The sequence below is a fragment of the Eleutherodactylus coqui genome, chromosome 13 (assembly GCF_035609145.1).
Source record: "Eleutherodactylus coqui strain aEleCoq1 chromosome 13, aEleCoq1.hap1, whole genome shotgun sequence".
Taxonomy (NCBI): domain Eukaryota; kingdom Metazoa; phylum Chordata; class Amphibia; order Anura; family Eleutherodactylidae; genus Eleutherodactylus; species Eleutherodactylus coqui.
The window spans coordinates 21,134,211-21,148,858 of record NC_089849.1 but is presented as its reverse complement, the minus strand read 5'-3'; the positions used below and the strand labels follow the sequence as shown (position 1 = coordinate 21,148,858).

Below are 14,648 nucleotides of genomic sequence, written 5' to 3'. Positions count from 1 at the left end.
CGCAGGGCTTCTGTGCGGTCCATTGCCGATTCCAGCCTCCTGATTGACTGGAATCGGCACATGTGACAGGGCGGAGCTACGAGGAGCCGCTCTCCGGCACGAGCAGCCCCATTCAGCAAAGGAGAAGACCGGACTGCGCAAGCGCGTCTAATCGGGCGATTAGACGCTGAAGATTAGACGGCACCATGGAGACGAGGACGCTAGCAACGGAACAGGTAAGTGAATAACTTCTGTATGGCTCATAATTAATGCACGATGTATATTACAAAGTGCATTAATATGGCCATACAGAAGTGCTTACCCCCACTTTGTTTCGCGGGACAACCCCTTTAATTACATTTTTCTTCTCCATAACACGATTGTCCTGGGAATTATCTAGTCGACTTTATTGACCAAATGCTCATTCTCCACTATTGTCTGTTTTGCAGGAGATTTAACACCAATTCCGTAGCACAGCTGTGGTACTTTGTAAAGTGTCTGTACTTTGGTCTGTCGGCTTACCAGATTAAGTGTGGCTACCCTAACCGAGTCCTGGGAAACTTTTTAACAAAGAGTTACAACTGCATCAACCTTTTCTTATTCCAGGGGTGAGAAGTTACATTCATACTTGTAGACCACGTGGTGTAAGGGTGATTTTACATTGGACAACTATCATCCGAATAGTCGCTCGATAGAGAACAACAGCTGTTCAGTGTAAACACAAACCAGGTGACAAGCGAGAATTCGTTTACTAGATGCTTTTTCAGTTCACCTAAAAATAGTTGCTGGTTGATTATCGTCTGGGGTAAACAAGTAGTCGTTGTTTTTCAACAACTAGCCAACAATTTTGCAGAGTGGTGTGCTCTTGTTTGGTGTGCACCTCCCACCAAATGCTGATTGGCCCTTGCCTTTTTTTTTTTACATTCTGCCCTCTCTCTTAATGCTGATTGGTTCCCAAAGCACATAAGTACATGCAAGTGATCCTTGACTTAACAGTCTCTACTGGTCTTTGAAAGAACACTTGCCCCTGCAATTTCAGTCTGGTTTTGCTCTTTGAAAATACACTCGCTGCGGCTCCGACTGTTCAGTTAAACCAGTGAGACATCGCAACAGCAAGTGCTTACTCACAGACTGCTTGCTTATGTTTATGCGCTTTCAATGGACTTTGCAGCCAGTGAGCGTGCATTGAGGAGTGGTTAAAATTTAAAATATATGCCTGCTAAAGAACCTCATGCCCCCTAACTAGTCAATGAATGAAGTTTTAGCCCATGTAAGTGCTCCCTACATTCAGCGATTGCGAAATTGAACAGCAAATGAGCAACAATTGCTTTGTGTAAAAGCACACAAACAGTCATTTTAGTGACTACTTAGATCAACTATACAGATAACAGTTGTCCCATGTATAGCCACTCTTGGCTACGTTACTTGGTATGTCATGAATCTTACGATTTTTTTTACTCTTCTCCCATAGTTTCCGTATGGTACCTTTCCTGACAGAGATGAGGGCGGTCATGGATTGGATTTGGACAGACACTACACTCAGTTTGTCAAGTTGGATATGTGTGGAAGACCTTTATGCTAATATTTTCATTATGAAGTGCTGGCGGGAGTCTGAGAAGGTAAAACCTACGTTTGCATAACTTGTCCATATCGCATTCAGTGTGTATCTTGGTGCGGTTGCAAGTTAATTGTCCTCAATGTCTTGTGAGTCACTATACTAACAAATTGTATTTTGTACCTTTGCAATATCCCTATTTAACATTGTTGCTTGTCTGCATGCTCCTGGGAACTAGTGTTTAAACTTTTCATTTTCTACATATGTCCGTTTTCTATGATTGCAGAAAAGGAACTCCAATTGGGAGCTAAAGGTCCTTTTACACATAACGATTATCGCTCAACATTCGCTCAAAAGCCATTTTTTTAGTGATAATCATTGCTTGTAAATGTATGCCTGTCGTGCACTTTGCATCCCTCGACGAGTTCAGCTCAGCTTAAAATCCATTGTCCCTGATAAGAGGGACCGCATGCTGAGTTCTCCACTGGCAGCGCTGATAACATTCTTTTAGCTGAAGTCCTGCTGGAGAATAATAGCGATGTATTTAGAAAACAGACCGCCCGCTGTTCTCTAAATACATGCAAATGAGGCTAGTTAGCGCTGATGCAAAAGGATCACTCAAAACTGTCAGTTTCTGACGAACTGTGAGCGATCATCTGTGTATAAATGGGGCTTTAGACTTCTAAAGACCAATACAGAAAAGGCTTTATACACACTAAATCCTAGTAATTGTGCAGGGCATTGTGTCATCTGTATTTTCAGACTTATTTCCCATTTCTGTTTCCTGTAGAAATACCCAGAGCCCCCAGGCCAAAAGAAGAAGAAGATTGTGAAATACGGAATGGGTGGAGTCATTATTTTTGCTTTGATCTGCATTGTCTGGTTCCCATTACTCTTCATGTCATTGGTTAAGTCTGTGGCCGGCGTTACCAATCAACCACTGGATGTTTCTATTCGGATCAGCATTAGTGGCTATGAGGTACAAGAACATTGCAAATGAACTTTTCTTAACTATATACCAAATCTTCAAAACACTGACAGAAGCTAACCTAAATATCACAAAGGTCCAATACGCATACAAAATGCTACACCAACTAAGATAACATGCTGGACATCATTAATAATCCTAAAAATCCAACAGTTTTATTAAAATCCATAAAAAAATTAATATAGTACAACCAAGAACACACAGAATTATCAGATAAAAAGTCAGGCGATCCCTCTGATGTACATTTCATAAGCAAAAGCAAGTTGATCAATACCAAATAAGGATCCCAAAAAGTGCATAAAGCTATAATAAAAGTTGATAGACCATAAATATATATACTAAAGTGCCAATGCTTATACAGCAAATAAACATAATAGGATATAACTACTTTAACCGCTTAGACCTCCCTCACACAGACATTTTCTTCAGCACTTAGAGCACAGCACTAAACGCTCTCAGCGGCTCCTATTGTTTTCAGTGGAGTCTCTCAGACAGCTGCTCAATCGTGGTGCTTTTTAGCGGAATCTGTTCTATTTTAGGGTTTTAGCCATCTTCATCGATAACGAAGAGTGGTAGAAGCCGGCGTCGGCCGCAGCAGCGAAAGTTAAACACGCAAAGCGTCGCAATTTAATTTGTGGCGCTTTGCCACGTTCGTGTGTGAGGGAGCCCTCATAGTGACCAAGCCTGTTTGCACCTTAATGACCAGGCCAAATTTTGGAAATCTGACATGTGTCACTTTAACATACAATAACTCCGTTAAGGTTTTGCATATCCAAGTGATTCTGACATTGTTTTTTCGCCACATATTGTACTTCGTTTAGACGGTAAAAATAGAACAATAGAATTTGTGTATATTTATGTGCCAAAATTGGGAACATTTTGAAAAAATTGTCACTTTTTCACATTTTCAATTGCAATATGTCACATATGTCAAATATGTGCAGATATTTTGTACACATTTTTCATAAGATATATATTTCCATCTGTTTACTTTATTCTGGAAGCACATTTGAAAAACTTTTTCCCCCTTTTTTTTTCTTTTAACCATTTAGGAGACGTACAAATTTAACATTAATTATTAACATTTTGAGGAACATTTTGTTTTCCAACACCAAGCCAAGATTGCAAAGGCTCATAGGTGTCAGAATGATAGATACCCCCACAAATGAATGTATTTTCAAAAATACACTTCTCAATGTATTCACTGAGGGGGTCAGGAGTATTTTGACCGAACAGCTTTTTTTTCAGGTGTTAATGCAATTTAAAGGAGATTAAATGAAATTTCATATTTTTGCAAATATGTCATTTTAAAGACAGAGTTTTTTTTCCACAGTGCACTAAAAGCAACCCACAAATGACCCCCATTTTGAAAACTAGAGCCCTTAATGAATTCATCAAGGGTTGTACTGCATATTTTAATTCCACAGTTTTTGAATGAATCTAAGTAAAGCAGAAGGAAACAAATTAACATTTTTTTTTTTTGGCAATTGTGTCATTTTAAAAACAGTTTTTTGTACAGCACACATATGAATGACGACTTTCACCCCAAAATGGATAATTCTGTTTGTCCTGTGTTCAGAAACATACCCATCGTAGCCCCAATCTGCTGACTGGACACATGGCTAGGCCTATAATGCAGGGAACACCCATTGGCTTTCAGGGCACAACTGAATAAATTCCAGTCTCCATTTCACACTTGTGCAGAAAAAAAATTGACTCCCTAAAAAGAATTCCCCCTTCCCAAGGGGTAATTACGGAGGCCTGACTGGGATGGTACACAGGGCAATAAAACCGGGTATTTCTCCTCCCTTGCTTGCTGCAAACCCATCACTTTTTTGGGGGGAATTTCTTGACCTCAGGCAGGGATGGGGTGTAAAATGTGGCACTCTGTGAGGCTTCATAAGCTTGCTGAGGTGCGGCGTTCTCACACAGAAGGCGCTCAACAAGCTGCTCCTGGAAGTGCAGGAAGGCGAGCGTTCCCGGGGCTTCTTGTAAATTACGTATTAGAGGTAGCGGTCTGAATAATGCCGGGCTCACACGGCCAGATGTGGAATCTGATTACGGAGGCCCACAGTGGATCTCAGTCCGGTCGTGGCCCTGCGTACAGCTGCGTAACGTACTGCGCATAACTGCATAATCACGCAAGCGTGCGCAGTGCTCCTTTTCTTTGTTTATATATCCCCCGCCGTCGCTTAGCGATGACAAAGGTACCAGCAGCCCGTATACATTGTAGTTGCTTATGGGCTGCGGGTATATCCGTGACCATAGAGCACAATGGGCTTTATGTCGCGGGTATCCGCAGTAAACTAGGACATGCTGCGTTCTGTTTTCTGCGAGTGGATTATGTAATTCCGACCTGCTAAGCGGAATTGTGTAATCCATTGCATTTGATTGATCCGCATATTACCACAGATCAAACACATGCGGAATCTGCAATTCCTATCCTGTCGCGTGAGACCAAAGTAAGGTAGATCGCTACCTTTTTATTACGTGACTAGTGACCACTCAGGGAGGCCACTAGTCACTGCTACAGGTTCCCGGGTGCCGTTGGTAGCCAGGAGCAAGGAGTTTTTTAATTTTCCGAGCCCCTCCCTGGCTTCTGCATGTGTCTGTCAGTTTGCCGGCGGGCGTGGAGGATGATTGCTTTGGAATTCAAATACCGAGGCCTCAACTTCAACAATTTTTTTTTTCAACTTTTACGTGATCGCCAGTATCTATTAGATAACAGGGATCATGTGACCACTCTCTGTGGCCCTTGGTCACTGCTCCAGGCTCTTGGCTATCGTTAGTAGCCGGGAGCAAGGAGATTTTAAATTTACCTGGCCGTCCCTAGCTTCTTTGCTTTTGTCTGGACATTTTGTCGACCGGCACTTGTGCAGAAACTGGGGAAAGGTCCACGGATAAAGATCCATAGAATTGCAGAGTTGGAAGGGACCTCCAGGGTCATCGGGTCCGGCGCCCTGCTCAGTGCAGGATTCACTAAGTCATCCCAGACAGATATTTGTCCAGCGTTTGTTTGAACACTCCCATTGAAGGAGAACTCACCACCTCCCGTGGTAACCTGTTCCACTCATTGACCCCCCTCACTGTCTAATATCTAATTTGTGTCTCCTCCCTTTCAGTTTCATCCCATTGCTTCTAGTCTTTCCTTCTGCAGATGAGAATAGGGCTAATCCCTCGGCACTGTGACAGCCCTTCAGATATTTGTAGACAGCTATTAAGTCTCCTCTCAGCCTTCTTTTTTGCAAGCTAAACATTCCCAGATCCTTTAACCGTTCTTCATAGGACATGATTTGCAGACTGCTCACCATCTTGGTAACTCTTCTCTGAACCTGCTCCAGTTTGTCTATACATTTTTTAAAGTGGGGTGCCCAGAACTGGACACAGTATTCCAGATGAGGTCTGACTAAGGAAGAGTAGAGGGGGATAATGACCTCACGTGATCTAGACTCTATGCTTCTCTTAATACATTGCAGAATTGTGTTTGCCTTTTTTGCTGCTGCATCACACTGTTGACTCATGTTCAATCTATGATCTATTAGTATACCCAAGTCTTTTTCACATGTGCTGCTGCTTAGCTCAATTCCTCCCATTTTATATGTGCTTTCTTCATTTTTCTTGCCCAGATGTAGGACTTTGCATTGCTCCTTGTTAAATACTATTCTGTAAGTCGCCGCTCACTGTTCAAGCTTTTCTAGATCTTTTTGAATCCTCTCTCTCTTCTCTAGTGTTAGCTATCCCTCCTAGCTTTGTGTCATCAGCAAATTTGATTAGTTTCCCATCAGTTCCCTTCTCCAGATCATTTATAAAAATGTTGAACAATACCGGGCCTAGGACAGAGCCTTGTGGTACCCCACTTGATACATTCTTCCACTTGGATGTGCAGCCATTTATGACCACTCTTTGAGTACGATCACTCAGCCAGTTGTGAATCCACCTAACAGTTGCCTTGTTATTCCCATATTTGGTCATTTTTTCAATAAGTATGGTATGAGATACTTTGTCATATCCCATTGGGGGACATCGCCGGAGGACTTAGTTAAATAATTTCACCTTCCCTCATGGAACCGATCTGTGAGGGGAGATGAAACTTTTATAACTTTTTTTAAGCTTTTATTTTAAACTTTACATGATACCGCGGCCCCCTGGTGACATCTCAGTGCTCTTGGCTATCTTTGTGAGCCGGGAGCAGGGAGATTTTAAATTTCCTGGGCTCTCTGACCTTTTATGCATGCGCCCCACATTTTACGTCTGGTGTGCATGTGTAGAAGACGGCGTCAGGTCCTTGCAGGACCAAACTGCTGCAGGCCATCACGGTCCTGGAAGTGAGTAGTTTCAGCTTTCCTCACGGATCTGATCTGTGAGGGGAGATGAAGCTTTGACTTTAACTTTTTAAAAACTTTTCTGCGATCGCCATTATGAATTGGATAACAGCAATCGCGGCCCCCAAAGACAGCTCCAGGCTAGCGGCTACCTCCGGCAGCCGGTAGGAGGGAGCTGTCATACAAACCACGCAGCTTTAATCTACATAGCCTGCGTGTTTTTTTACGGCCCTGGAGATTAAAGCACAGACACCCAGGACATGAAAACATGTATGGATGGTCACTAAGGGGTTAATCTGTAATTGTCATAGGCTGCAAGTGCATGTAACATAATAAGAGGGAGAACCCACCACTTTTGTGAAGTCTGTGGCCGGTGTTACCAATCAACCCCTGGATGTTTCTATTCAGATCAGCATTAGTGGCTATGAGGTACAAGAACATTGGAAATGTACTGTGTTTACTATATACCAAATCCTATAAACTAGCATGCTGCCAAACATCAATCTGTTTTCCGGTATGACTTCCATGTTATAGGGATTTTTCACTCAGTAGTAAAATACCTTAAAACACAGCAAATGTTTTCAGCCCATGACTTCCATTCTGCATCCTCTGAAGACTCCCAGCTGCCAAAGACTTCTTCTGTTTTAAGTCAAAATGTGTTTTTTATTAGAGACCTTTACAAAACTTACAAGGCCGACATAGCCTGGAAACTGTGCAACATCAATACAAAAAGAACATTTCCGGAGGTAGGCTACACTCTAAGTAAGCATTTTACTGCGGTCTCTATGTTTTATGTAATTAACACCTAACTGACTGTTAACGCCAGGTCAACAGCTGGGGAAACAGCAGAGAAATTATTACTAAACATTATTAACCTGTAAGGGAGGTATGTAAACCAGTTTCAATCCCTGTGGACTGGTATTCCTGCCTGGAGATCTCTGCATAGGGGCAGGAACAAGGGAAGGAGCCGGTGGAAGGGGTATTGGGGGAATACACGAGCCCTCAGGTACGCTGGGGAAGAAAGGGATGAGAGGGATAAGAGAAAGGAAGAGAAGTACAAGAGGGGAAAGAAGAAAGGAAGAGAAAGAGAGAGATTGAGAAGTCACCTTAGTTCGACTGTAGTAACATAGACCCTATTCTTCTATTAGCTGGGTAAAACCCCATTCATCAACCACTGGTCATAACCATTAGACGTGCGAAACGTCATCCAGACCTCCCATGTTGTATAAAACACCATTCATTTATTATGGATTTTGTCCAAGGCTGTCTCCCAACTCATTTGGGTCAGAGAGGCCCGCGACTTCCAAAGCCGTGGAATCACCGTCCTCATGGCCAGGAGAAAGAATCTAAGGATGTCTCTATTACTGGTCTTGATGGAGCCCGGAAGAATTGACAAAAGGGCCATTTCTGGAGTGAGCACTAATGAGCCCCATCTCAGGGTCTTATACAGGGCTGATATTTCCGACCGCAGTCCAGCAATAAGTGAACAGAAACACTAAATATGTGTGAACGTGCCCACCCCTTCCAAACACCTCCAGCATCTGTCAATCGATCTGGGATACATTCTCGCCAAGCTGGCTGGAGTGCGATACCATCTAGTTAGGAATTTATAGTTCAGCTTATGGTGCTTACCTGAAACCGACATTTTATGGGTTAGGGTTAGAGCTTTTGTCCAGTCATTGTTTGGCAGAAGCAGGCTCAATTCACTTTCCCAATGATCCCTGAGCCTGGGGTTAGTGTCCTGCACCACCCCGGCCACTAGAATTCCATTAACTGTGGAGATCTCACCTCTCAGGCCCCAAGGCACCAAGCATAAATTCTTGGAAGAAGTGGATGGGACGGTCAATTCTGGAAGTGATCCCTGGGCTTGGATAAAATAGCATAACTGTGAATATTGGAACCACGCACCCAGTATGGGTCCGCCGTCGCCTAGTAATGCAGCTAGCGGCCTAATGCCATCCTCCCGGACAATATCTCGGATTCTAGGCATGTGAGTTTCCAGTCTGTCAAAGAGTGGCAAACCTAAGTCTCCCAGTGGGAAGTCTGGATTCCACACCAGGGGAGTCCATGGTCCAGGGGCAGTTATACCGCTCCTCTGTGCAAAGTCATCCCATATCCTCAGGATAGAGTTGAGGAAAGGTGAGACTCTCATGCCCTGTCGTCCCAACCCAGTGAAACAGTGTCTAAAAAGACTGAGACCTCCGGGTGTGTTCACACATTACGTAAATGCTGTAGACTTCCCAGATGGAATTTCTGCACAGAAAATCTGTATCACTAGCAGTACAAGCATGTGGATTTGACAGGCAGCGCAGACTTTAAGGATATGATCGCACATCATGGAGTCAATTAAATCTATATGTGGATTTTCCCCACGTAATTGACTTATTCTATTGCAATGAATGAATTCTGCAGTGAAAATCTGCAGCATTTCTGCAACACATATAGCACATGCTGAGGATTTGAGAATATGCAGCATGACTGTCGTCCTCTGCAATTTTTACATTCTGCAGCTATTCCACTGTGTGTGAACCCACCCTAAGTAAGCAGCATATTAATTTAGGCTGAGAATTTGCAGCGCGGGTTCTACCTCTTCATATAATCCACATCAAAATTTCTCTGTAACGGATGTGGATTGTGATGCTGATCCACACCAAGATCTGCTGTGTGTTAATATACCCTATTAGACGCCCTATTATCTGTGCAACATGATGCCTGGTCGTTTAATAAGGCGGGAGGACAGGACAACAAATGTACGTGGAGGTTCATCTGATGGTGAAGGTTCAGTGTATAAGTGGAACTGGGCTTTAAAGGGGTTGTACCAAGTGGGCAATGGCTTCTAAATAGGAGTAAATCCCCACACTATTACCTCCTACAGTCAATCTAACAATTTTTGCAATATTCTCCTAATTTCATTGCATTATTCACAATCTACAGTTTAGGGGAGAAGAGATCTCAGTAACGAGGTGGATTATTTCTCTTGTTTTACCCTTCAGCCCTTATTCACCATGAGCGCTCAACAACAGAACCTGGTCCCCTATTCTCAGGCAGGATATGATGAACTGACGTATAGATACGCATTACATCCTGTGAGTATACATGGATTTGATGGGATTAACATGGGATGTTTTACTTTTTTCTATGCTCTCCAGCATTCATACTAGCCATAGCTGTAAGTATCACTATTGGATCATTCAGAGTTTTCAGGTAAGTACCAGGCCCACTTAAAGGGAACCTGTCACCATTATTTTTCAGCCCTCCCCGAGAACAGCACAAAGTAGTGACAGTCACAGGAAGTAGTCCTCGATATTCGTGAGCTGCATTATGGTTCCACCCACCTTTGGTCAGCTGTTTCTCTATGCACAGTAATAGGCAGACAGCAATTAGTGGTTGGAGGGCCAGGGGGTGGAGCTATCCTGCAGCTCATGAATATCTAGGTGTAAGTATTGTCCTCTGGGTCAGGCTGCTACTAATAAAATGCAAGTTTCACCCAAACTACTGCACAGATACATACAGCACTGTAAGCAGCGTGTCCGTCACTACTTTGCGCTGCTCTGAGGGCTCTTTCACATGGGTGTTGTGATTTTGCAGCAAAAATCACACGAACAAGAGATAACTGTGACCAAGTCGCGGCTAAATCTCCCATTTTTCGCCCATTCAGACGGCCAGGCTGCGGTGTATATACGTTGCAGCCTGGAATTCCGTTGGCTGTGGGAAGAGACCTTAGCGCTGCTAAAGTCTCTGCCCTTGCTGGCTGATCACGGCAATAGCAGCTCACATACAAGCCTATAAGAGCCGTCAGGAAGGGAAGGGACTTTAGAAACGCTTGCTAAATTCCCTCCTCCTCTCTCCCCAGCCTATGGTAGCTGCCAGCAAGGGGAGGGGGAAGGACTTTAGCAACACGAGCTGCTGCTGCTGCTAAACTCCCTCCACCTTCCCTTTTCTGACGGCTCTCATAGAAGTTTTTGGGAACAGCCGCCGTATTTTCCGGCCACGCAGCGCACTTGATGCGCTTTTCCATCCAGCTGATTTCCCGTGCCGAAAAATCACCCATCTGAATAGTTGCATTGGAATCCAATGCTTCAGACGGTCGCGATTTTTGGCTGGTGTTGTATTGTGACCAAAAAACCATGATAAAACACTTGTATGAAAAAGGCCTAAGAGAAGCTGTAAAAAAGATTCCCTTTAATCCTGACTATGGATAAGATATGGTATGTTTGCACAGACTGACTCGCTGTATGGCCAGTATCATTGGACTATTGAATTACTTTGCTTTCTACCCCAACTTCATACGCAGTCTGCAATGCAGTTCATTGTTAATTACATGCCGGAGGATATTGTAATCGCCAAGATAAAGAGCAATGCCAGCCTGCTGTGGACCATAAGCCCAGCCAGCCGTGATGCAATGATAGAGGAACTGTCACAGTCTTCTCAGATATACTTTGACATTCACTGGAGTATCCTCAGGTAAGTCCGCATATGTAGACAACAGCTGTCATACTGGTGAAACAGGCCAATCAGTCAATCCTGATGCTCAGAACTTCTTGTGTTCCAGGAATGCCTCTATTGTAAAGAGCGCAGAGACTATTGGGAAGCACACCGTATGCTACGAGGATGCAGAAACCCGCGACCAAATAGTCCAGATGCTGAAAGGAGAAAGGAAAGAGCCAATGTATGTATTTCATAGGAGACCTGCGGTTACTGCACTACAGTGCAAAGCATGGACTTGGCCTAATATTTAGATCATAAGAAAATTATCTTACTAACCCTTTCCAATCCACTGTCTGACCTCTGAAGACATTATGATTTAGGGCTGTATAGCTCTGATGTTTGAAGACATCCGTCAGGGTTCTCTTACTGTATATTGCCAGCCTCTCTGCTGTCGCAGCCTATCCAACATGTCACCTCATGCAGTACTGGCTTTAGCCAGCATATAGCGCCGTGGTATAACGGCAGAAAAAGAGTAAGCCCCGTAGGAAAACCAGGATACAAATTGGATTGGAAAGGGTTAAAGGGTATGTTCACCATTTCTGCATTCTGTCAGTGGAAGCTATAATGTTAAAAAAAGGTTTGCAAAATCTTAAAGGGGTTATCCAGACACTGAAATACTTACCCGATCCAGCAATGCCAGCGGCCATCATTCCATTCATACCAAAAGATCGGTTAGTGACAACTTGGCAACATGGAAGGGAGGCTACAAGGAATAGTCTGTAACCATGGAGATGCAGCGGAGCCGGATACGCAAAACAGTGTTTTTTAAATTCAAGGCTAGTGGCGGTTTTGTGGCGATTTTATTTACCATAAAGACATAAATGGCTGGAAAAAAATGCATGCTTTACTGCTAGGTGGTAAATCTACAAACAGGGAACCAGGGTTAATTAAAATAACACGTCTAAAAGTCTCCGCTATTGTATTTTCATCAGCATGCTAAAGAATATTTTGCCGAAACACCTCAGAGCAAACGCTGGGGCTGAAGCAAAAATCGCTCACCGGCTTCAGACAGGTAAGTTCAGGCAATCGCCGAGTGCGGCCGTCAAGCATCTTAATATAAAAGATTTAATTTTCTTCCTTTACTCAATTTTCAGAATATTCAGATAAGGCAGAAGATGTCCAGAAATATGCTTTCTTCCGGAATTTAACCCTTAAACTGCAGCAGCTATCTGTGAACACCTCAACAAGCCAAGTGACAGAGTGGTGGCTGATTCAGGAGTGGAATCCAGCATGTGGCCCGAGCGGCTGCAGCAAGAACATTGAGCTGATGATCTACAATGATAAAGCCAGTCCTCAGAGCCTGGGATTCCTCGCTGGATACGGGTGAGAGGTCTTCGTATTTGACTATGCAAAGAGGTGGTCTCAATCATGTCTGCCATGTCCAAATATATGTCAAACATGCCATTTAACTAAAGCCTTATTGGCACAAGAATGTTTGATTTGAGTGCATGAAAAACTAAACGTTACAATTAGTAGATGTTGCTCCTCATATATACTTTTCTCATGCGCAAAAAAAAAAAAAAAAAAAATAAAATAAAAAGGAGGCTAAATTTCTTATTCTACAATTAGCAGTAATTATTGAAAAACTGTACACACTGGGGTCCTGGTTTTTCTTTGTTGCACACCCATTGACTTGAATAGGCGCCGATCGTGTGGGAAGAATAGGGCATTGTAATTTTTTTTAAATTTATGGTCAGTAAATGAAAAAAAAAAAATGCATGTGAAGTCAGCTGCATAGATGTGAAAATCGACAGTGTGAATGCGCCCTAAAACTACATTTAGAGAGCTTGTGGATAAATGCCAGTTCTCAGAAAACCCTTTTAAATTATGTAAAGTCAGTTTCCTAGAGTACATTTGTTAAGACATTACCCATTCATCAGTGGTCTCAGCCCCTAGGACACTCCCCAATCATGAGAAGAATGGTCCTGTGCCCCCCTGGAGTGAGGAAGGGCTTGAATGGAGCAGCAGCCAAGCTTGCACAGTGTCATTTCAACTGAGACTGTTGCAGATGGAGTACAAGCACGTGGCCTTCTCTAGCAGTCCCATAGAGAGGAATGGTGCAGCAGCACACATGGTCGGTCAGCTGCAGCTCCATTCAAGCTGACAGGTGTTTTAAAATGCCCATGCTCCATGAGAGTATCACCATTTGTATAGCTGTATATGCAATTCGCTACGAATATTTACCAGCTAGCTGTAGGATACTTGATGAATGCGAGTCCTCTGTGCCTGCTTTTCTATAAGACCAGGGTGGAACGGAGTTGTATGGACCAATGGCTGACAATGGTCACAGTCCACTACATCCAAGGCTACATGAAATGTGGAAACAAACAGTTGTGTACTCCACTGGTTTCACATCACCTATAGACTTGGCTGAACATAGTATATTCCCCTATATACATTTCCTTACCAACCCAGCAGTCCGTAGGAAGAGGACCAATGGTCCCTTGTTGTGGCAAGTGGCAGAGGTTTCATACACCTCACTGATCTAACATGTAAACTGCACCGACCTAAGGCTCTGTTCACAGCTGTAGCATGGGCTCTGTTATAAACTGAAACCATGATACATTCAACAGTGCCCCAGATCCGCACTGACTTATGGCTTCTGTCATGTCGATGAGAAAACTACTACTACATGCTGTGCCATTCTTCCCGTCAAAGATGATGTGATCTGCAATGGAGACGCCTGTCAGAGAATGAGCATGCTCTAAGCAGCTATGTAAATAGGGCGGTGTTCAGAATTTAACCGTTTTTGAGCTACTACCCACTCTCTACATTGTACAGTTATAAAGAGACCAGTCAATTCTACAACTAATGCATTATGTATCTAATGGCTTGTTAATTATTTGCAGCATCGTGGGCCTTTATATGTCAGTCGTCTTGGTTATTGGCAAATTCATCCGAGAATTCTTCAACGGCATCTCCCGGTCCATCATGTTTGAGGAGTTACCCAACGTTGACCGCATTCTGAAGCTCTGCACTGACATCTTTCTGGTTAGAGAAACTGGAGACCTAGATCTGGAGGAGCAACTGTTTGCTAAACTAATCTTCCTCTATCGCTCTCCTGAAACCATGATAAAATGGACAAGAGAACGGCATGATGAGTGACATGCAGATGTAAACGGGCAATGGATGATGCTGTCATTCACATAACTTTGTAGAAGACTGAAAATTTGTCATATCTTTTATAAACTAGTATTTATAGTGAAAACCTAAAGCCGACATCAGGTTTGTATGTCACCAACGTGTAAAAGGACTTCACAAGTGCTGCCAAGTCAATATTAAAAGCTACTAAAACCAGATTACGAGTGAATAGTGT

At 43.3% G+C, this 14,648-nt stretch overlaps 1 protein-coding gene across 1 annotated transcript in view; it reads left to right on the top strand.

Annotated features, from left to right (window-relative positions):
- Positions 1-14,631, top strand: part of LOC136588040 (piezo-type mechanosensitive ion channel component 2-like) — a 78,039-nt gene extending 63,408 nt beyond the window's left edge. Inside the window, exons 39-47 of the mRNA XM_066586939.1 lie at positions 429-587; positions 1,451-1,598; positions 2,325-2,513; positions 9,838-9,930; positions 11,139-11,308; positions 11,397-11,513; positions 12,265-12,344; positions 12,427-12,655; positions 14,182-14,631. Of these exons, the coding sequence (XP_066443036.1) occupies positions 429-587; positions 1,451-1,598; positions 2,325-2,513; positions 9,838-9,930; positions 11,139-11,308; positions 11,397-11,513; positions 12,265-12,344; positions 12,427-12,655; positions 14,182-14,437 (1,441 nt within the window). The 3' untranslated portion in view covers positions 14,438-14,631. The remainder of the gene's footprint in view (positions 1-428; positions 588-1,450; positions 1,599-2,324; positions 2,514-9,837; positions 9,931-11,138; positions 11,309-11,396; positions 11,514-12,264; positions 12,345-12,426; positions 12,656-14,181) is intronic.
- The last annotated feature ends 17 nt before the right edge of the window (positions 14,632-14,648 follow it).